The sequence below is a fragment of the Bemisia tabaci genome, chromosome 1 (assembly GCF_918797505.1).
Source record: "Bemisia tabaci chromosome 1, PGI_BMITA_v3".
NCBI classification, from domain to species: Eukaryota; Metazoa; Arthropoda; class Insecta; order Hemiptera; family Aleyrodidae; genus Bemisia; species Bemisia tabaci.
Window position 1 is genome coordinate 59,166,575 of NC_092793.1, and position 23,434 is coordinate 59,190,008.

The 23,434-nt window shown below is 38.7% G+C and overlaps 2 protein-coding genes across 3 annotated transcripts in view; one reads left to right on the forward strand and one right to left on the reverse strand.

Moving 5' to 3' along the window:
* Positions 1–15,390, reverse strand: part of LOC109036551 (uncharacterized) — a 76,560-nt gene extending 61,170 nt beyond the window's left edge. Inside the window, exon 1 of one of the 2 annotated variants that reach the window (XM_072306564.1) lies at positions 14,296–15,390. The gene's annotated coding sequence lies outside the window, so the exon portion shown is untranslated. Of the gene's footprint in view, positions 1–5,702; positions 5,990–14,295 lie in introns of those variants that run through there. The other variant, XM_072306563.1, reaches the window with a different exon arrangement.
* A 545-nt stretch (positions 15,391–15,935) lies between these two features.
* On the forward strand, positions 15,936–23,142 carry LOC109036587 (lysophospholipase D GDPD1). The gene is made up of 6 exons (XM_019050905.2): positions 15,936–16,191; positions 16,618–16,660; positions 17,250–17,431; positions 18,042–18,259; positions 18,836–19,223; positions 19,913–23,142. Coding segments are annotated over exons 1-6 (954 nt in total). The 5' UTR covers positions 15,936–16,070; the 3' UTR covers positions 19,915–23,142.
* Positions 23,143–23,434: the final 292 nt, after the last annotated feature.

Genomic DNA, 23,434 nt, shown 5'->3' on the forward strand with positions numbered 1-23,434 from the left:
TGGTTGCTTTCCCTCTGAAAAATTAAAATAGGATATGAGATTTTAAAACACTGCACTGTAGATGTGTCTATCTTGATTAAAAATGAAAAAACAACTTACTCGGCCCGAAACATTAACAAAGAAACAACGTAAAACGGGGCTAAGGCCGCAAATAATAAAAAGAAACACATAAACACATAATTCTTAAACACATTTTATTTTATTTATGTGTTTCTTTTTAATTTTTGCGGGCTTAGTCCCGTTTTAAGTTGTTTCTTTGTTATTTTGATTAACTCTCTCCATTCCTTCTCGTGTTTTATTGTTTTGGCGGGTATTTAAAAAAACATTCTACTTTGAAAATTTGCAAGTATCTAGTATATTCTTGATAATCGAAGAGAAATTCATTCGAATCAATAGAGTTTCAAGGCTTTATGTTTTGTCGTATTGTTTCATACAAATAAATCAAAACATAAGGCAACGTAAAATGCAATTACGCTAATTCTGTTTTAATTCAATGCTGCCTATGAAACCTCGCACGATGAGGATTAAATTTGAAATAGCCTCGACGCTAAGATTCGTGTGGTTTCCAATATATGTAATATGTTACTGATCCTACTCTCTTTCGTGAGTTTCCCAATATCACTGGTTTACCAATTCCCGTTCAGATGATTAAGTAATGCAACTACATATATTTTCGCTCATACGTTAGCTCTCGAGACAGACCGCAGTTACGTACGAACGAGCTGAAAACGTTGAAACGAGCACAGGTTAAACATCCGTATTTCACCCAAGGCTTTAGTTGAACGGTTTTCATGAAAAAGAGCGTAAGTACCGCACGATACTTGCAACGCATAGGCTCTTATTGAGATTAGTCATTCGCATGCCGGTGGCAAAAGGCCACCGCCAACCCTGCTTTCGGGTGTGTGTAAATGGCGGTGGCAGACGGATAGGAAGGGTGAAGTGAGGGTGAGTTGCGAAACGCATCAATCTTCGCAAGTGTGATTCGCATGAAGCATGCCACTCGAATGAAGGCGCAACTTTCGTGAGTCTGCCGCGCCCTGAGAGAGCCGTGCCCTGTTGCCAGTTGATGAGAAAACGCCTAAGTCCACCGCATTCATGGGTCAAATAGATCCAAAAATGCAGAAATACCTACTGTACTGGGTAATAAGGATGAATGCCTAAGCGAGCGCGTCTTTCGTTGCTAAAATTTGAACCCTACTTAGAGAAAAATTTTCACACAAAAGTTTGATTATAGGGAAAGAAAAACACAAAATAATCCTGGCCTTTGATTGACGATTTTAAAATAATATCCCGGCTAGATTTCTGGAAAACATGTATTAAAAAAGGAGTGGTTAAAGATCAACGTCCCAGTCAAAGGAATGCATTTTATCAGTCTCTCCATTTTTTTCCCCGCTAGATTCACCGCAAACTGTACCAAAATCAACACAAAATTTGTGTTGAAGGAATTCAGAGTAAAACAGCGAGTAGAGTAGTAAATTGAAATTTTCTAATAATAAGAAAAGAAATTCCCCGAGGAAACCTCCCTGAAGGGCTTTAAATTGAGTAGCAATTTTATCGGTAAGGGCCACTCAGAGCACCTCTGCCGTGCTAAGGAAAAAAGCCGTACGAACATCCGAGAGTTGCCAAATTTCCTTCGATAAAATTTGTATTTTTGAGGAAAGCTATGAATACTTTCCCTTGAAATTTGCAGAAACTTTAGGTGGAATTGCGAACGAAATTATATAAAAAATTGTAAGAAAAATGTTGACAATTTTTTCCAAGAATTCGTGATTTACCAAAGGAAATTTGGCAACGCTTGAAGGTTTATACGGCGTTTTTCCTCAGGACGGCAGACCTGCCCTTGGGTGCGGATCCACAGGTGGGCGAGAGGAGCCATTTTTAGAAGGACCACTTTCGTGGCGAGAAGTTTAAGCACGCGCGGCGCGGAGAGACGGATGTTGGAGCGGGAGCCTTGGCAAAACACTCGGCGGATCAATTAATTCCAAACGAACAACAAGAGGCCCGAGAAAAGAGTCAATTGTCGGGAGTATACTTCCAGGTATCCATGTTTATGTTCGGGACGAGGGGCGCCACGGCGCGGCTCAGCCGCATCGGCGCCGGCTGTTGACTCGCAACCCGACCGCTTTAAAATTCAGACTAATTTCAGCGGCGCAGCGGTGGGCTGTAAGACCTCTTCAAGTGAAACGCTTCACCGCGCCTCGCAACTCCCCGGGTCCCCGGGAAAATAAACGCGAATCGAGCGGGGGGCCGCTCTGCCCCGTCGAGGAATAACGCCGTATGAGCCTTCAGATGTTGCCGAATTTCCTCCGATAATTTACGAATTTCCAGGGAAATTTGTGGACATATCCCCACCAATTTCTCAGAGGATTTCCTCCGATATTTTATCTATAGAATCTGATAATTTCAAGGGAAAATATTCGTAAATTTCCTCAAAATTGAATGTTCTATTGGAGGAAACTTGGCAACCTCTGGATGTTCTTACGTCGTTTTTCCTGAGCACGGTGTTTACCAGAGGGATTCTTCATTTCAGGTGACTCGAGAGCACTTTACTTGGATCGCTCCGTGTAAAAGGCGAACATGTCCATCATCTCGTGAACTCTGAAGTATAAGCATTCATATGGACCTCAGAGCTCATAGCAAAATGAACTTTTTAAGTTTCCGTATCCTCCGATTTACTAAAGCTGAGCCCAACGCAACCCGCTCAACAAAAACGCGGTGCTCCTTTACACAGCGGTTGCCCAGGGGAAGGGGGGGGGGGACTTCAGCGGTGTCAATGGAAGCTATTAATCGTGACGTCACTGTTAGGATTCTCCGCGGACTAATTTAGTGTCGACGTAGGAGAGGTTCGATTATTTATAGAATCGATTCATCGTAATCGGCATCTCTCCCAGTTTTGATCCACGATTGCATTGATTCATCAAAATTTACTGATCGATAAATCTATTATCAATCGAAAGAAATGATCAGATTGGGAATACCTATGTAGAATAATTTGGTTATTAATTAATAGCCTGGTTGGCTTTTTTTCTAAATGAAAAGTTTGATTGATTGAGAGCTCGATCGATCGTAAATAAAATAATTAATCTTTGATCGATAACACTGATCAACAGCTTCTTCTTTTTTTTAAGATTTGCCCAAATTTGTCAACTGATACAGCGTAGATTTTTAGCGCTGATTCCGAAACGACCTCTGTCTCTTTTGGATCACATCAATTTCCCCTGAAAAATCTGATTATTCCCTAAAAATCAAGTTTTTCTAGAGAACAGTCAATTTTCCAGAAAATCTTTGCACGACAGAGAAAAACGGAAGTCATTTTTCGGATTCAGCAGCCAGAAATACAGAGGATAACATGCGATGCATGCCTATACAAATTTCATTTCTGTTTTTCATATCGAGGTTTTGCCGGTCAAGTGCTCCATTCCGCCCGTATATCACCGTATATCAATTCGGAATACAGTTCGCATTAGTCAATTCAGATGTTCCGCATACCAGGGGTCAGAGGGGGTCAGTCAAGTATAAAGAATTTTAGCTGATTTTAAGCGTGCCAGTAGGGCTCGCTTTTTGAAATCACTCGGATGTACCATAGTACAGCACACCGATCAACCAATGCTATTCAACGGGCCGTCCAAATATTTTTTTCCTCGGACCCGTTTTCTTGTCTTTGAACCATTATACTGTCAAGCCCTGATGGTCTCTTACCAAAAAACCGACTGAACTGCTAATTGGGAACCCTTGAGAACATTTTCCTGTCAAAACCGTATTATTTCATTTGACAAAAACCTCATAGAAGCTTTCTTACGCTCGGAGGACTCAACTCTAGAACCTTCTTTCCCGCCAAAACTGTTTAGCCAATGAGCGTCTTGCACTGCAAGTGCAATCTGTGATGAGCCTCGTGACTCTTTATACCATGTACTAACCGTGGCCCCTGCCGAAATCCACTCAAACCACTGCAGTTATCTCCCGATATAGCTTTGGGTGTCAGGTTTCGAGCAAGGCAATAAAAGACGGCGAGGAGAGGGTCGCCTCGTCGAACCTATTATCTTCCACGCCCGATTAACCATTCACCGTGACGCCAGGATCCACCAAATTTTCACAAAAATTGTTTTCCGTCTATTTAGCGAGTTTTTCCTTACTTTCCGTTAAAGTACAAATAAAAAGAGACCTCATTTGTAAAAATCGGCCGAATAGGAGAGAAGTTACAGTTCGAAATCCAAAGAGATTAACTCAACGCGATTTCGATGCACGGCAGTTCGCCCAAATCACGGTCGTGCGAAATGCCGCATATCAGCTTAAAATCAAGATAATTGGACGGAATCTTTAAAATCAATTTACATTCAACGTTCATGAATCAATATTTTCTCCCAAATTTAGCAAAAAGTACCAATTGATGCAAATAACAAAGACGTGAAAATAGTAGGTATGTGTCCAACATTTTAGTTATTCGGCACGCTTTTCCAACATATTCATGTTGGATTTTTCTGCTTGTTTTTATTTATTTTTTTTCCCCTATGGTAAGTTACACGTGAGACAATTTTTCATCCCTCTAAGGAATTGCGCATCCAAATTTCTTGGAAAATAACAACAAGAAAAGCCTGAAAAATTGCTTTAAATAGAACGATTGTTTTGTATAAATCGGGAACCTTACGTTAGACATAGCTTATTCCCCCTGCTTTGAGTATCTTACATAATACTTGGATAAGGGTGAAAAATCGTAATCTATGCTAGTCAATATGTTCATTAAAACGAATGGATGGGTTTGGAAAATTCCCGGAGTTGAGTTTCACAATCCTTTCCTCCGAGGCAGATACGAAATGCTCGCTAACTTTTATGGAAAAAATAAGCGCACTAATTGCGAGAGAATCATTCAGTCGTAAAGCACTCCGGAATGAGTTTGACGCTAATAAACTTGGGTATTTTGATGACTGGGATGCTTGAATCGACAGCCAAAGAAAATATTAATTTTTCACTCGTGATAGTTTGAGCTCTTGAGTGTTCCACAGTCCGATACTTCGATGTTGAGCCAGCTATAAAAGAAACAAAAATTTGGTCGCGACCGTGCGACCGTTCTTTTTTGAGATATTCATATTGATGGTGAGACTCTCCAAACACGTATTTCGGTTTGCGACGTTGCAGACTTCCTATCGTGCTCTATTGTTCGAACGAATCAGTTGTTTTCAAAAGGGAACAAGTCCATTTTTAAAAGGACATGCTAACTAAGACTAGAATGGACCTGTTCCCTTTTGAAAACGACTGCTTAAAATGGAAAACTACTTCGACGAAAATTCTTAAAAACGTCCGTGATTTTCCTTCACTGTGCAACGCAAATTCTGCACTGGAAAAAAAACACACTGGATCTAGAGTCTAGACTCTTGAAAACATTGACAAGAAAAAATACTCTTGATTCAAGCAGATTTAAGCTTAAATCAAAAGGAAATCCGCTCAAATTAAGAGGCTTGGTTCTTGATTTGAGCAAAAATCCGATTGAATCAAGAATATTTTTTCTTGTCGATGTTTTTAAGAGTCTGGACTCTAGATCCAATGTGTTTTTTTCCAGTCTGAGAAAACTCCAAAGAATGATGTTGGTTTGTTTTCCTCGAACAAAATAAAATATAGGAGATTCTCAAACACCGCAAAACGAGATACGTGGTTTGAGAGCTTTACCGTCGGTATGCTACCAATCTATGATCCATAAAATATCTTACCAAATAGATTTTTTTGCAGTCTCTCTACTTTCTGTCTTCTTGTCGATGACAGCGTAATCCAAGCGTTAGAAGTATTAATGGAAACAAACTTCACTTTAATTTAGTTATTCAAGGGTAAGGTTATTTATTTCGTAGTTTTATATTCTCCAGTCTAAGCAATGCCTAAGAGAACTGACAATTCAAATAATCACACACGTAGCCGAGGATATCATTGCAAAATCATTGTCACACTTTCTCCACTGGAGAAACTTTGTTTTTCTACCTTAAGGGTACTTGTATTTTTCAGACACTGATTAAGGAAAACCCGCGAGAACTTTGAATAATATTCACCTATAACGTCACACTTATCGTATATACTGATTGATAACGTCATAAAGGAGCTTTTTAAAATACGCCAGAAATATAAAAACCTCTGGTGCCCGTTAAAAACTGAATGAATGTGTGACAGATTGCGAAAGAGAGAGACAGCTGAGGAACTCTCTGTAATGTATATAGAGAAGGAGGAAAACCGCAAAAATTTGTTTCCAAAAATTGCAGAAAATGATTAATACTTCATTTGTCCGCCAAAAACCGTGAAAAGTCGCTATCACCTACTCAAAATGACTGGAACATTCGGGTATCGCGCGCCAAAAATTTCCACCAATCACGCAAAACAACGGAGTCACCGTAGATTAAAGTCACACTTGATCTCTAATCGGTCGAAATTTAGATCTCTTCGCCCATAATCGGAAGCTACCAAAAACAACCGTCAAAAAAGGGATGAAACGCGGTCCCTGCGTCAGAAAAAAAATAAATAAACAATTTACAAAAATAAACTAAATAATGACGCACATCCACCCCCTGTTCCAAATCGATGGCTAACGAACAATACCGCCTATCTGCAAACGCTCGATTTTGCAGAACGCAGAGAAAACTTCGCCTTTTTTGTAATGTTGAGGTTAGATTTGCAATTTTTCCATACATTACAGCGTCATTGAAGCGCTCCTCTACAGAATTGGAAAAAAAACTAAAATCATCAGCTTGCGTATTTTATACTGTAGAATGCAGCAAAGTCGCTAACTCATTTTTGCCAAAATTGGACGTATTTCTATCAAACGGAACTATGTGCATTAAAACATGAGCCCTGAGCCCCATAAGAATACGATATGTGCATAACAGGGCTCACGTCATAATGCACATAGTTCCGTTTGATAGAAATAATCCAATTGTCAGTTAGGTGGTATTGTTCATTAGCCATTGAAATGCAAAACGTTAGGTTTAAATATCGGATATATGTACTCCGGAAAAGAGTGAACATATTTCAAGCAGTTTCAACCAAAGTTGGCACGCACAGAATCATCTTTCAAAAAGGGTGTCGTTGAAATGTACGGGTAGAAGAAACGGACCTTCCTTGATACCCAGAGGCATCTTAACAGCGCGCACCACACTAACAATAAATACGTATACAAATTGCCTGACGAGGTAACAAGTGCTACAAGTTTAACAGATAGACGACCGAGAATTCCACAAGTTTAACAATTGGACGACCGAGAATGCTACAAGTTTAACAGAAAGACGACCGGGAATGCCACGCGGCGATGACCTCCGGAAAAACGCGCGAAAGTCGCTGAGAGGCGAGCGAGGAACTGTTTTGATCGTACGTCTCGACAAAACGCTCGCCACTCCACGGGGAGGGGCCGTGGATCTGTTGCTTCGCGCGTCGCGCCGGCTCGCGCACCCGCTTTTCATTCATAAAACTAAAAACGCGGAGGACTCTCAGCATCCGCCCACGCTCAAATAACGAGTCAGCACCTGGGTTTCCTGACAGAAGAGTTAGAGAAAGCAAAACTGAAATTGAGGAAGACATGAAGTTACGCATTTAGACTGATTTATTGAATACTTCATTTGATGAATCTTCGTGAAATTGTTTCCAGAGAGGATACATTAAAGAGTGATTCAGAGACACCTTACCTACTGTCAATCTATGCAGCGATTATTGAAATTAACAGACAGACGCAATGGATAAAGATGATTTAGGAAAGATGGAGCGGTCTTAATGGCTAAAATAGAAGGCGATCCGGCTTTTTCAATGGCTAGGTTTGGGATGCAACTATTCGTGTTCTAGGGATGTCCGTGTTGCATACACAAGAATTTCTAGGCGCTTCGGCTTTCCTAGATATGACGTATGGCAGCGACCGTTGGTTCCAAGGGTGTATACATCGCATTTACAATCGTGTTTGCTATTAAATCCTAGGAATTCAGATGAGCTGTGTAGCACCTTGGCAGCTTTGCCAAATGATGCATTTGAACGTATTTCTGCCAAACGGAACTATGTGCATTAAGACATCAGCCCTGAGATCCATACGAATACATGTATAACAGGGCTCACGTCATAATGCACATAGTTCGGTTTGCCAGAAATACGTCCATTTGTACTTAAAATATCTGAAAAATAAGAAAATTTTGAAATCCAAGAAAACTTGTGACCCTGCGTAGATAGTGATGCTCCTGATAGCTCATAATTCCGCTACTTTTTGCTGACCACGGTCCCGCAAATTGCACTGTTTGCATCGCTATCTCGTGAAGAAGATAGTCAGCAAATAATTGATAGGATACGATTTTTACAAATTTCTAGGCAAAATAAATTAAAAAATTCAGAGCAAGGTAATAAAGTGTGAAATTTCTGATAAATTCAGGCGAGTGATTGCCGCAGAAAATGTTTTATTATGTGTCTTATTTATGTATTTACCTATTCCTTTTTCACCGCATGCGTGCAACAACAACGTATGAATTTTTATGAGTGACACATTTTTTGTGACAAGATGAAAAAATTGAGGGCTCTCCAGCTTTTTGAAAGGCTGCGGGTCCGGACGCATGTTCGGTGTTCTCGGGATGTTGATGTTGCATCCACAAAATCGCGGGCGCTTTGGTTTTCTCAGGCCCAACTGTAATGAGTGCGGTTGTTGAGGGTTTTCATGTTTCAAGTTTTCAGGAATTTTCCATATTGCATCTAGAGTCGTTACCATGAAACCCATCAAGCAAACAAAACAAAAAATACTAATTTTTAGCCACAGCTGATGTCACATGATTCCCTCTCGTAAAACACCGCCCAATTGTTAATAAATATTATTTTCCGTTTGTTGTATTAAATTCAGTCAAATTTTTAAACTCACTTGCGCGTAAGATGCTAGAAAACATGATTTGAAATAGATTTCAGGCAAGATTTGTTGTTCAAAACGTCAAACCCATTCCAGAAAGGAAATAAAGGAGACTTGACAATTATGCCCTAACATTTCCCGGTTTTCTCTGACTGTGGCAACACTGGTCACTGAAGCTTGCTCCAAAAAGCTCATGGCATGCGCGTCCATGAGGCGCCGCATTAACGAACAATTTTTTCCGCGTTTTTTTAATTTTTTGTTATTTTTTTATCATTGGGGACAAGGGCGCGACAGAGTTAAGGGTTGAAAGAGCGGAAGTGAAGCTGCACCAGATGTTACCCTACTAATGGGCGAGCCGATATTAATTGATCATGATCGATGCACATGTTGCGCCGACGGAGGTTCGATCATGATTAATGCTCGCGTCGAATAATGAGAAACATTGGCCGCGTCATTACCGTTCAGATTATTCGTGTTCCGTCTCGAAGCGCCGTTTCCAGTGCACACGTCAACACCCTACTGGCGCAAAAGCGTGCGTACATCTAGACATGAGCCCTATTGTCCGTACGAGTTCGTGCTTTCTAGAGCTCATGTCAGAATGAAGTTAGGCCCTCATGCCGATCGAGCGAGAGCATGAAAGCTCTGATGGCGGGGCTCAACATAGAATCACGCCGCGATGTTCCACAAATGAGGATTAGTCACTTGCCAATTACTGTCGTGCTAAGAAAAAACGTCGTATTAAACCCCTGATGTTGCCAAATCTCTCCTGACAAATACAGGAAATGAAACTCTTGCACGTGAGGGGGACTCCCGACTGAAGTACGTTTTCTGCCGGAAAATTTAGCGAGAAACAAGATGGTGCCACTATAGTCCTCTCTGGAACGAACTCCAAACCTAAAAAAAAGCTGTCAAAGTTAAGGTTGTAATGGAGAGGATATCCCACGCTATCCTGAGAGTCTTTGGCGGATCCAGCATATTGGCAACATTGCCTTTTCTCCATTTCGGCCTATGGAAATGTATCGATTCTTAGAGGGGCCAGGTGCTCCGAAAAAATCGATTATTTAGCATAGGTTTAAATGGAGGGAATTCGATGTTGCCAAATTGCTGGATCCGCCTCTGCTAAGAGTCCACCTCCATATCAAGTCAAATTCTCCATGCAAAGATAGGGAGCAAATACATAAACAGGGTTGCCGTGTTTTCAGTTTATATTGCCCCCAACCAAGTGGCAACCTTGTTAATGTATTTGCTCCCTATCTTTGAGTGGCGAGGTTGACACGATATGAGTGGACTCTAAGGATAGCGTTGAATATCCCGTCCATTACGGCCCTAACTTTGACAGCTTGTTTTGGGTTTTGAAGTTTTTCCCAGAAAAAGCAGTGGCACCATCGTATTTCTCGCAACATTTTACATAGGAATCAGTATTTAAATCGCAAATTCATCAGTCATGCAAGAGTCCCATTATTGATGATGTATGCGGATTTTCCTTTAAATTTTTCACAAAATGTTTCTCACATTTTAAATCAATGTGCCTGAGAGGAGGGATATTAATAGGAGGCCAAAATCGGTTTAGTCCGAAAATTCCGATGTTTTCGCTATTTCGGAATTGATGACGTATTTTTGACAGAAACTTCAATTGAATTAAAAATATACAAAACCAAATATCTCCTAGAAACCTTTTCAAAAAAAAATTACCAGAAATTACGTTAGACACGAACGAATGCTTGAAGCCAAGGTCGAAGACCAAGAATTGGGTTGTTTCTAGACGATGCTCACATTAATGGCTTCACGAAAATTCGAGTTTTTTATTGTTCTACTTACATATTTGCCGCGATATTGCGGGATTATCGCGTAATTTCTCTTTTCTTTATACAAAATTGCTAGAAACGAAGCTCATTTCGCGCGATACTAAGATGAAAAGCGTGTAATATCTCAGGATTTAACCAATCCGCATTAAGAATATCGCGTATTCCTCACGACATTGAGATGATATTCGCGCAATACATCACTGTTTAACCATCAGAAATGAAGCGAGCAACTATTCGAACTCCGGAGTAGGTATGTGGTATCACGCGAAATTGAAGGAGAATCAAAGATTTTCTCCTATCTGAATTTAACTCATTCATGATAATTATGCTCGCATCGATATTAAAGTCACGTTATTCCCCAATTGTGATGAAAAATGTGCGATGATTAATGCTTTTCATCAACTGATGGGTGCTGTAAAATTTGTTTACCACCTCGATGATGTGTAATTTTTAATAATTTCAATGAACCGCTGAAACAGTCGCGTATGCCAGATTTTATGTTGTACCCCAAGGTATCGATTGGTGAGCTTTGAATATTTTGATTGGAACCACTTTAGACGTAAAATATGCAAAGATGGTCAACTGACACCTTTGGGCCCAAGGTCAAAAATAACTTTATCGCTGTGGAATGCGTGACAATGAAACGAAATAAACACAAAAATGTGATGGAAAGTTGAACGGAAACTTGAATGCGACGTCACTATCTACACCTCAAAAAAGAAGTTGATTCAAGGGAAGATTAATTAAAATCTTCTGATCGTCATTAGCCGATGTATTTTCGCGAGCCAGAAGCTGCCTGAGATACCCGACATTTTTTGGACGATATCACACGGCAACAACAATTGCATCCATTCTTTTTTCTTTTCAACTTTCCATCCAATTTTTCGTTCGCTTTCCTCGGATGAAAAATTAAATCTTGTCGAGTGGGCTTTTGTGATTTATTCGTCGAACCATCGTCTATATCCGAATGCCACGATCGATTATCCCGATGATTTCGGTATTTTCTAACATATTTTGGTTGACAAAAGTATAAATTAGTAAACTCTTGTATGTTTGCGGTACTCGCATTTTTGGCCCGAAAGCTAAAATCCACTAAAATTCGCGGCGTTTCTAGTGTTCCAGATTCCACGCTCGGACCAGATGTGTCAGTTGGCCATTTCCACATATTTTACCCATATTTATAAATCATAAAGTATTATCAGGATCACAAATATCATCCTTATAACAACACGTTCCGGAATAACGATGAAATCCGGATCCCAACAGGGCCGGATTAAGGGGGTGGCCACATGGGCCGCGGCCCATGGCGGCAAATTTAGGGGGCGGGAAATTTTGTAATTTTTTTAAATGTAGGTATGAAAAAAATCGGATTCAGAAAAAAAATTACAAACGAGAAAAAGTTACAAAATCTCTCATTTCCTGAGGGTACATTAATTTCTAATTTTGCCGTCTTTCGGTGATACAAGAGACAGCACCTTCAATTAGTCAAGTTGAGAGAGAAACCAAACGGGCGTGGAGCGGCGTGGCGCAGAGAGCAATGTTGACGAGTACTTGAGATGAAAAGAAGAAGCCCTCGGTGCGGCTGTTGGCATGTAACACATATTAGCGCCTACAAGACTGAATAAATACTTCACGCATTGCGTCAAACGCGGTGCGGTCAGGAGCGGTCGGTCGGCGTGAAACGCATAGCGCCTACAAGACTGTGGGAATACTTCAAGCATTGCGCCAAACACAGTGCGGTCAGCGTGGCGATGCGGCGAAAGTTAAAATTTTTAAACCACATTTATGTTTGTTCTTTCATAATTTTTTCGTTCATTTCTCATGAATGGAAGGCTTTGTCCACATAGAGATAAGTTTACGGAACTTAACTTTCGCGAAAAGTTCTGTGTACTTTTGCTGGTTGTGATGACAGGAATCTCGCAAAAAATGTGTCCGACGCGAGTAAGTAAATGCGTCTCATGCACCTCTCCCTCTCCGGCTAGTTCACTTGATGGTTTTTATTGATGTTTCAAAACGAATTAGAAGGGGGCGGCAAAATGCAGGCGGCCCATGGGCGGCAAATAGGTAGGTAAATCCGGCCCTGGATCCCAATCAATAACATGGAGAACTAAGGATACCGTGCCCGGCTTTTCCAGACTATTGATAGAGGGGACTTTTAAATTCGCAAAAAAAGCTATCGCTCAAGCGGTAGATCAAGTGACCGCTAGACTGAATAACAATGCAATCGCTCATCTCTTCGAGCAAGTGCACTTCGAACTGAATGAAGTTGAAATGGATCGGACACGTCATGTCGGGATCACAAGTACTGTAAAAACCTTGCTGACGACAAACAAGGAAGAACAGATAAGTCTGAAAATTGCGGGGTGGGATTTCCCATCCTTGTAGGTGAAAATTTCTACGCATCCGCTCCACTCTCGATGCTTCTCGGATTTGCTCGTGATTTCAAAGATGTTCTGGTTCGAGCACAATTTGAGCACAAGGACAAGGTGACAGCACAACAAGGCCGCAAAATGAAAATCCCGAGTTTTCATTTTTTCTCCAAATGGACCACTAGACAAGGTACGAATTTAAGTAATCTGATACATGTTTCTTAACCAAAATTTCACGTAGAACACGATTCACACAACGAAAATTACTGAGACCAACTCCTAACGAAGATATTAACGTTTTCATTTCACATTGGTTACGAGGAATCTGAACTGCCCACTCACAAGAAACTCAAAGCTCTACGTGAGTCAAATCGCGCACTACAACGGTTTCAGCAAGCTTCTCAACATAGCAATGTTCATTTCCCATCATGTATTTTTCAAACTACAAGTAATTTGCTATAGCTGAGCCAAAGCGTCAAGATTGAGGTTGCCAGATTTTTATATCACAGAGACTGGCATGATAATTTTTAGCGCGCGAGGTGAATCACGTAGAGCATTGAGTTTTCATGAGCGGGTGGTTTGAATTCACGCATCAAGAATCATTAAATATCTTCGTTAGGAGTTAATTTCGGTAATTTTTGCTGTGCGCATCGTGTTCTAGGTGAAATTTTAGTTACGAAACATGTATCAGAATGCTGAAATTCGTTCCTTGTCTAGTAGTCCATTGCAAATAACAACACAGGTCAGCTATGCTATATGCATATAGCTAATATGTAGGCAACCCAACTTTCGTGAAAACTGACCCTTTTCCAGACTTTTGGCCAGAATTTTGGCTTTCAAGTATGCAATCAAGACTACAAGTAAAACTTGTTCTTCGTGAAACCGTAGGCTCCGAGATATAGAGGCCCCCTCACGCATTTCGCGACACCACTGCTAGTAGTGCTAGCCTCGGCTGGCAGCGTAATGGCGGCAAATACGAATCTGCGGATTACACAACGAGTTATTTCACGATCTCGACACAAATAGCAAGAAAGGCATGCAGGAAGCCATTAAAATTAACAAACAGAGGATAAGAAACGTTCATGATAGTTAGTTTACTGTAGAGAGTATTTAGTAGAGTACTACCAAGAGAGTATTTTTTTACTGACAGGAGGATGATTATTACCCTAACATTCACAACAGCACCACACATTCTAATAACAGTGAATCTCAAATGAATTAAGTAGACAGGAAAAGCACACAAGAGAAACTTAGGGATGTTCGAAACTTGCATAAAAATTACCTTTTCATGAAGTAAGAGTTCCAAGTTCTTCCTATTTTTGAGGTGGTCCAAGAGTGCTGAGTGATGATCGGGCGGCTATGCAACCATGCCAAGATTCCTTTTGTTGGAGCACTGAACATTGTTATTTTTCACTTTGCAACGATTGTTCATAAATAATGTTTGACAAAGTGTGAGCTGCTCCGCTAAGAATTTTTCCAGTTGTCTTCCAACATGCAGGACAAGCCTCGTGTAAGTCCAAGGCAAACTGTAATTTATGCAATGACAGCTTCTTTAATATAAACCGCTTTGACTTGAGATGTTCAAAAATTTTTCTTCGAATTCAGCCGAGATTAATACTTGGAAAATACAGAAAATTATGCATGTGACATCATAGATGATCATGACAGCTTGAATTTTGTTGGCACCTAATCCATTTTCTGCTGTACCAATGATTTTCCCTCCTTTGTACTCAACCTTAGAGTCTGTATGTATTTCATCGAGCAGTAAATTGACTATTGCATCCCTGTCATTCTCTAGGCTTTCAAACTTGGCAGAAAGATACTTGACTTGCTCATTACTGAGGCCTACCTCTGATTTCAGAGATCCTGTCAATCTTTTTGATATGTGATGGGTGCGGAAGAGTTATAATACCATCATTTCTTATCGATAAATAAGCACTTAGGAACGACAAACAAATTGAGCTTGCCCAAAGCGCAAGAGGTTTGATGAGTACCTTGGACAAATAAATGTTAACAGTTTCATCTGCTCTAGTAAAAAATTTAACTTGGTACCTAAGTTTTGATGACTCAGTTTCAACCGAGGGGTTCTCTGGCGATGGAGTGCAGAGTTTTAAAATTAGTTCCGTTTGCTCAACCAAAGCTCGGATGTCATTTGCAAAACTGCTAATGTCAGTGGGAGAAATTGCATTCACATGACTCATGAGGCTTTCATTTTAGGTGATCACAAACACTTCACTATATCACTTTTTGTCACAAGTTCTGGAGGCTAACAAACTGCTGCTAATCCATTTCAGCACCGCTTCCGTTGTCACGGTAGATTTCAGAGAACACGAAATTCACTCACAAAGTACGACGAAAATAATCTCAATTGAGTAACTGACCACGTGAGAGTCATGCTGTCATGCCGACCGATCCGAAACAAGGCAACAGGTGCATGTTTGATGCAACATCGCGAAAACCGCTCGATAATCTTGCCGAATTTGCTCAAATAAACGATGACACACTGAACACGATGCCAAATGAACACTTCCTGACACGATATGCGACCATTGAGAAAAAAAAAGACTTCTTCAAACTACTAGAAACGCGTTAAATGAAATGCCAAATCCGAGCACGAAATCCGACTTTCGGCAGCCATACGAGAAACTAGCACCACTGTCCAAACTCGAAAATCGAAAACATAAACAACATTCGGAAAGTGAGGAGGGGGCCTCGGAGCCTGCGGTAAAACTTAAAAAAAATTCATATTTTTTCATTGGTTTACCCAAGGGTTGAAACTTTGTAATCCGCCAATTGCGTGAAGTGGTGGACAACGTTAGCCAATGAGAGGCAGCTTTTTCTCTGCAATAGAAAGAACCTCTTCCAGAGTTCCGGCATCAGCGCTACGAGCGACTCTTGCTTCCTCTTTGCTTGCTGCAGAGCTCAGAGCTCCATTAATTGAGGTTATGTAGGTTATACCAAAATGTCTAGGTTGTTATCATAATGTGTTCTATTTCACATTACTAGTAATTTTTTCGCAAGTTTTCAGTTTTGATCCAATGACAATAACGAGGAGTTATGTATATTTTTGTGCTAGGCGTTTATGTGTTCACATCAATACTCTTTTTTAAGTATCCTACATTGATAAGGGAGAAAAAGAAATTGAAGTTTCAGTGTAAACATATTAGTCACCGAGGAGGTAATTATGTTCATTTTTTTCTAATAACTATTTACTTCTCTTCCACTGGGGAAGAAGATGTTAATTTGCTAATCGAATTTCTTGACAGTATTTTCATCAACGAGTCAGGCGTAATCGTTAGTATTCGAAGTCCCTAGCGGTGGAATCCTGACCTATAGGAAGCATAATCTCCCATAGGATGGATAATCTCTGAAACTGTTTATCTTGATTGTGTTGCCTCAGACGTTCCGCCCCTGCTTCACTATTGAAGAGAAATGAGCCAACCTAGTAGCTTGAATTGTTCCCTTTCAAGTGAAGGGGCCAAATCTCAGAAATTTTGAAGACATGATATTGATTAATTTTTAAGCCTAAGTTTATTAACTTCATTTTATCTCCTGTTCCTGATTCATGACCTCTGTACCAAGAATTGGCTTGATTTTGTTGCAGGTGCAGGAGAGTCTTTGGAAAATACTTTGACTGCTTTCAGACAGTAAGTATCATCTGGAAAAAGCATTCTAGCTCTCCAAAACTTCTCGCATTTCAATTTTAAAAACCAAAGCGCCTGCAATGTCATGCTGCTCTCAAATTGCTTCAATTCTGTCCGCCCCTATATGTAAGCTCTCAAAACGATTATCGTGTACTTAAGCAGGAGTGTATGAAGTACCAAGATGCTGGCTGCGTTAGCCGAAGCGTTTGACTTTAGCAGAGATTCCTGCTTGGCACGGAAGGCTAGGGTTGACAAAAAATCCTGCCACAGATATTCAGTAAGCAGGAGCGTGTCACCAATGCGTCTCAACTCTCAGCTCTAGCAGATTAATTCTCTTATGTATTGGCGAATTCTCCAATGATGACACGTGATCGGTATTGCTCTGTGGTAAAGCGTTCGCCTCGTATAATGGTCCTTGAATTCCTTGAAGTCCTTGAAGTCCTTGAATCGCGGCCTCATGAGGGCAATTTTTTAATGAAGTTTTTGAATTTCAATTAATGAAATTTTTTAAAAAAATTTTTAGTGAAGTATTGATTCCTAAGATATTAAAACTTTCAAATAGGTTTATTAACCTTTTATATCAAAATTTTAGTGGTTTGGATGAGGGGACGCAAATGTTGGAATTGGACTGCCAGCTAACCAAGGATGGTCAAGTCGTCGTCCTGCATGACAGTAACCTTCTCCGTTTGACTGGTGTTGACAAAAATGTCAGCGATTTGGACTATTCAGATCTACCTCTCTTAAAAACAGACTTGCCCATTGAATTCGATCCTGGTGAGTTACTACTAATTTGTCAAACCAACTTGTCTGGCAGTTGAATATTTTAAATATATTATGAATATTTTAAAATCCTCCATAGAAAAAAAAGGACTACTTCTAATCGTCACCTCGATGTAGAAGAGCTAAAAGCTTTTACTTCAGAGTTACCATCATCATGGAAAATAAGATGTTGAAACTCACCCATCATATCCGTAAGAGTCAGAGCAGGGAGCAACAGGAAAGACGAAAAATATCAAGAAGCAAACAAATGAAAAATTCAAATAGGTACCTATTGTGCCCCGTTCGAGAAGAGAAGTTTTTGGTAATTGTTCATTGGAAAACAAATTGGAAGAATTGCAAAAAAAACCAACAAATGGGAAAAGCCTAATTTCCCTCTTCATATTGTGCTCGTTTTCGGCAAGGCAGTACTTAGTCAGACTCCTCTAATTGATGTACTCATGTTTATTTAGTTTGTCCTTATCTCTTTGTAATTACTCTCCATCGCTGATTTGAAATCCATTAAATTCATTCAAATTACTGTTAGAAAATTTTCTCACTATTTGTCATTTTAAATATACCCTTGATTTAATGGATTAAGTAAGTTTAATTATTTTTTATTTCTCAGGAAACTTTTGCAGCAAACCAGACTGTCCAGACAGGAAAATCCCTCTGCTGTCCCAAGTATTTCAGGAATTCCCTAAAACTCCTATCAACATTGACATAAAACAGAACAACGACATTCTCATCAGTAAGGTGAATGAACTGATCATTCAGCATTGTCGGGAAGACTTAACAGTTTGGGGCAATCTCAGAGATGAAGTCGTCAAGAAGTGTTATAGTTTGGTATGTTTGCTTATATTTTCCTTCTGTTCCAACTCGGCCTTTCATCTTGTATGATCAATGACCTGCATGTTTCTTGCAGCTGGGAGGAGTGCTTGAAAAGCCCTTTCATTGATATTCTCCAAAGAATTCAATGCAAAAGAGTTGAGGAGTTTTATCCTAAAAAAAAAAAAAAAAAAAAAAAAAATAAAAATAAAAAAAATGAGTGGAAATTTCTAATCACTGCAACTGAGGTCCATGGTTTGGTAATTTTAACATAGACACATAGTTGCTAATTAACTAGTTATTCTTACTATATCGATAGCTGAAGACAAAAATGCACGTCTCATTTGCAACATTTAAAAACCTCTGGTTATTTTTTATTTTCCTCTGAAAAAAACTAATCGAAATTGTTCCTTCCAATTTTTTGTGATTATTTTGGAATGAATGAAAAAAAATTCTCAGAAAATTTTCAATAGTAACAATCCATATAAAGAATGCAAGCAGAGATTTCCAACATCACAATCATTTTTTAACTTTAGCCATCGATATTCAATATGCCATACTTTCAATCCATTAATCATCCTATTTTCTTTTCAGAATAAGAATATTAATGTGTTCTTCTCTTTGCGGCAAGTCATATACCTAATTCTACTTTTCTACTCGGGGCTGCTGCCATTTGTGCCTCTAAAAGAAACACATCTAGAGATTTTCCTGCCATCTATATACCTCAGACGAATTCGCCTAGATGGTGGAGGACAGCTCTCGTTTTCACCTTTTATCCTGCATGCTACCAATATTCTTTTGATGAAAAGAGCCTTGTTCAAGCACCTCAGCAAGCGTGGTATTCAGACCTACATCTGGGTCCTCAACGATGAAACTGATTTCCAGCAAGCGTTTCAACTTGGTGCGACAGGAGTCATGACCGACTATCCATCCAAACTCAGAGCTTTTTTGGAGAACTGCGAAAACGAAAAAATCAAATGCTGTAAGTAAACAATGGACAGAGTCAGCCAATCTTGTTAATTTTGTGGGAGATCCTGCCAACACTCGAAGGCACTTGAATTTTCTTAATTTTTTCCTGACCTTTTTTGCACTTGAAAAATCTTGAGTTCTGAGAAATTGATCAAGTGCACTGAATGAGGTTAAACTATCTTGAATATTGAACAAAAACCATCCCCTAAGTGTGCGGAAAAATCAAGTTTGGAATAAAAAATACCTAATGATTAAAACATCTGAGTCAACTGAGTTTTTGATATCCAACTCCAATGCAGGCTGTGGAGTATGGTCGAATCTGCAGAGATGCCAAAAAGTGCTGTTGAAGTAATGCTTTTGTGTGAGTGCCATTCCTGTGATGAGAAAAATTCATTGTTTCAAATAACTATTTGGGCATTCTCTTTAATTCATTCATTTTCTTTTTCAAAGAATGTACTTAATTTTGAAAGAAAAATCTCACTGCAAAAATACTTAAAAATTTTCAAAAATGGTAATTGATAATTTGAATCTAGGGTAGGTGGGAGTAATGGGCTGCACAGGATGATGTTCCACGCCTTCTCATCTTTGTCAAAAAAACATTCTGTTCATAAGAAAACTACGTTAGTTTTTCTGAGAATACAATCTGAATTTTTTCTTTTAGCCAGGGATGTTCATAATACAGTCCTTTGTTTTTAATTTCAGGAGTCAATTTAGGATGGACCTCCAGTCAAGAGGTTCTGTAGCAAGCCTCTTGAAGCTAGTGAAGAGACTCATATCTCAACTAAATGGAGACCCTTGGTCTTGATTTTTTGAGACTTGTTACTGCATCTTTACCACAGCAACCGCCAGAAGCCTTATGCATCATTTCCTTTTTTTTTTACTTATATGGCTCAATTTTGACATTACTACTTGCAGCTTAGTTATGGAAGAAGTGTCAAAATTAATTCCTCTCACCGACATCTATCACTGCAATGTGGTTTCACTACTTTTAAAAAATATATTTGCCACAACGAATAGAATTGGGAAAGACAAATGACCTGTCTCTAGAAACAATTCACATGTAGAGATTACATGGTATGTTCCAGGGGGATCACCTCTCGGCAAGAAAAGCTCTTAAGAACTTTTAATCCCAAGAACTGGGTAACATGCAATAGTAATTGGGATAGTCAAGATTTTATGTTCCTCCTCAAGTTTTAACCCTCTATCCTACACTTGGAAAAAAGAAGTGCCATGGGTGACCCATTACTCATTACGATGATTTCAAAGTGTGGAGCTAGGTATAAATGTGCACGCCATTTTGCAATTTGAAAGCTTCTGGAATCGAATTCGATCTGTAACTTTTAAGTTCAGACTTCCCTCATGGATTCTTTTGCTACCAACTTCTAATAATAGAAACAGCTCTTTTTTTGTCCTTATGCCAATTCTTGAAGTTGGCAAACTTTTAGCCCAATCGATTCAAATTTGCTAGTCAAAGTAACCAAAAAACTTATGTATACTCTTACCCACCATAATTATTTTTTCAAATTTGTTCAGTTCTCGTAGTTACTATAGGTTTCGTTCTCCAACGTTAATTTTCAATGTAGTCATATGAATCATGCTTTTTTTTCCATTTGTGGAAGAAATTTTAACTGAGTGAAGTTGATTTTGACATTAGTATTGTTAATCAGCAGGCCAATAAATTTACATATCGATGGCTAAAGTTGAAAAATAAGTACCTCAGATTGCGACATTATATGTCTCAGCTTTTGTTACATTCCCCAGGAAGAATGCTAATAAACAGTTTCTATTGAAATTTATGAATTTTGTCGAGTCCTTGATAAAAAATCACACAAAATGAAAACAAAACATAATCAAAGACTTTAAAACACCGCAATTGAGGTACGCTTTCTCATAAGCCATCATTATCCATGATATATTGATGAGTGGTGAATTATCTTGTAAGTTTTTGGGCTATTGACCCCCCCCCCCCCCCCCATGAGATGATTCTCTTTCATTTATGTTTCAGGAAACTATTGATTTTCTTTGCAAATAATTTAAGGGGGAGGGGGATGAATACAAAAGTAAGTAAACAAATTTTTAGAAAAGTAACTAAAATTTTGAATGTAAGTTTAAGGCTGTCATCTCAAGACTTCCGTGTCTCTAAAAATAGTTCAATCTTTAGCCAGTAACAGTATTAAAGCCTTATTCTCAACTGCATCCTCGGTTTTATCTCAAATCACAGAGTTTATCTTCAAAACTTAAGTAGTCGGTTTGTAATGCAGGCAATTCTATTCCAAAATTATTTTATGTACATTTTCAAAATTTAAATAGAAATGTTACCTTCTTTCCATAAGCATTATTGATCTCATTGTTAGCTAAGGCCTTAACTCTATTTCATCCGTACGGAAGATGCATGTATTCCAAAACTCTTCTTTTTTTGTGAGAGTCTGTTGTTTTTTTTTCACAGCTGAGAGAGGCCAAGTTCTCAAAGATTAAAGGAAAAGCACACCTCTTTATAGGAATTGTCATTCAATAAAAATTAAATTTGTTATTTGCTCTTCTTATTCTCGTAGAGCGAGCCTAATTAAATGAACAGATCAGGTTGTAACTTTTGTTGTCTTTTATCTTCTGCAAATGCTTCAAGAAAAACAGACTTTAAAAGATTCAAATGTGTCACACCAAAAACGACCCATCTCTGAGGAGTTTTCAATTCCTTGGGCTTATTTCCAAGACAAAAAAAGTAATGAAGAACTCAGGTGCCATGATGATTTTGTCACATACCTGAAAAGATTTTCAAATAATTGATAACGATTTGCTCCTGGCAGTACTTATTTTGTCCTCCCAGAGTTTAACGATTTTCAAATGGGACGATTATATTAATCAGAGTTTATCTTCTTGATTATTCTCACGACTAGCCCCCTTTTTGCATTCCTAAATTCAATTATCCTTGAAAGCTATTTGAGATCGGAGTCGAAAAGACCATTAAAGATAAATTTTCCAGTTTCATGAAATCTCATTAAAAACGATTCTTAAAAGAAATGTGCTCTCTCTGTTCTGCTGAAAAAACTTTAAATTTTTAAATGCGATTGAAATTGTTAAGTACCGAATTAAGTTCCAGGTTATGTATTTTTTTGCTGTAGTTCCTAGGCCAAGTTAGACTTGTTAAAACCAATTCAATTTAATTAGTTACAACAAAGGAACCTATCCATTTACTATCACTCCCCAATTTTTTTGTCCTCACAGTCAGATTTGCTCATTTACCATCATTGTAACGTTCTGTATACTTATCAGATTCTGCTCTTAGACCCTTGTCTCATTTATAAATAAAAAAACTGACCTTTTATTTGTCCTCATTTTTTGATCTGAGAATCTGCAAAAGAAATGTGCATTGTTCCACCATTTTAATTTCATCATTGGTAGGTATGAAGCATAAAACAAATTTCACATCTTTCAGGATTTCTCTGTACAAGCTTTTAAATTGTGGTACATAAAAGGTGTTGGGGCTTAAGGTGATATTACCGGTATTTGACAAGTTTCCTATCTTGCCCAATTACTGAAATAGAAATGACTCGTTGAAATTTTCTTTTCAAGTGCTCCAAAAAACAAAATATTTAAGATTTACCTGACCTAATAAATTGCAATTCTTTCCAAGCAATCTCAGCTAGAACAACAAGATTTTCTTTTCGGGATTCTCATGTCAAATCATGTCTTCAGAATAAGTATTGATTTTAAAACAAAGTTTTGTTCTAATTACCAAAAATACTTTAACTGGTTATAGGACATTTTACGTGTGAAGTATGACATCTGACTGTACTGTTGCTTTGAACTTTTCACTTTGTTCCTCATCTTTAAGTAACACTCGTTAAATAACTGTTTTTAAGTTGCTTGTAAGAGAAAAAATTACCCTTATTATGTTATTTAAATTACATTTTACCTTTTTTCAACAGTTTAAATTTGGAATATTTTTTTTTAAATTTTCTTCACATTATCAAGTTATTTGCCTCTTGTATCCTCTACTTTAGCAAAGGGCATTATGTTATATCATTAATCGGACAATTTCAGGCCATAAATATGGAAGATTAGAATTTTGAATAGCTTTTTCTTGGAACTATGTTTTTTGAACTGCAAACCTGAACCATGATCACGTCACCACAGTCACGTTTAATATTTTTGGAAGAATTCTGTCCCAAAATGTTTTTGGCAACTTCTCTACAGTTATGTGTCAACGACTTCAATTTTTTGTGC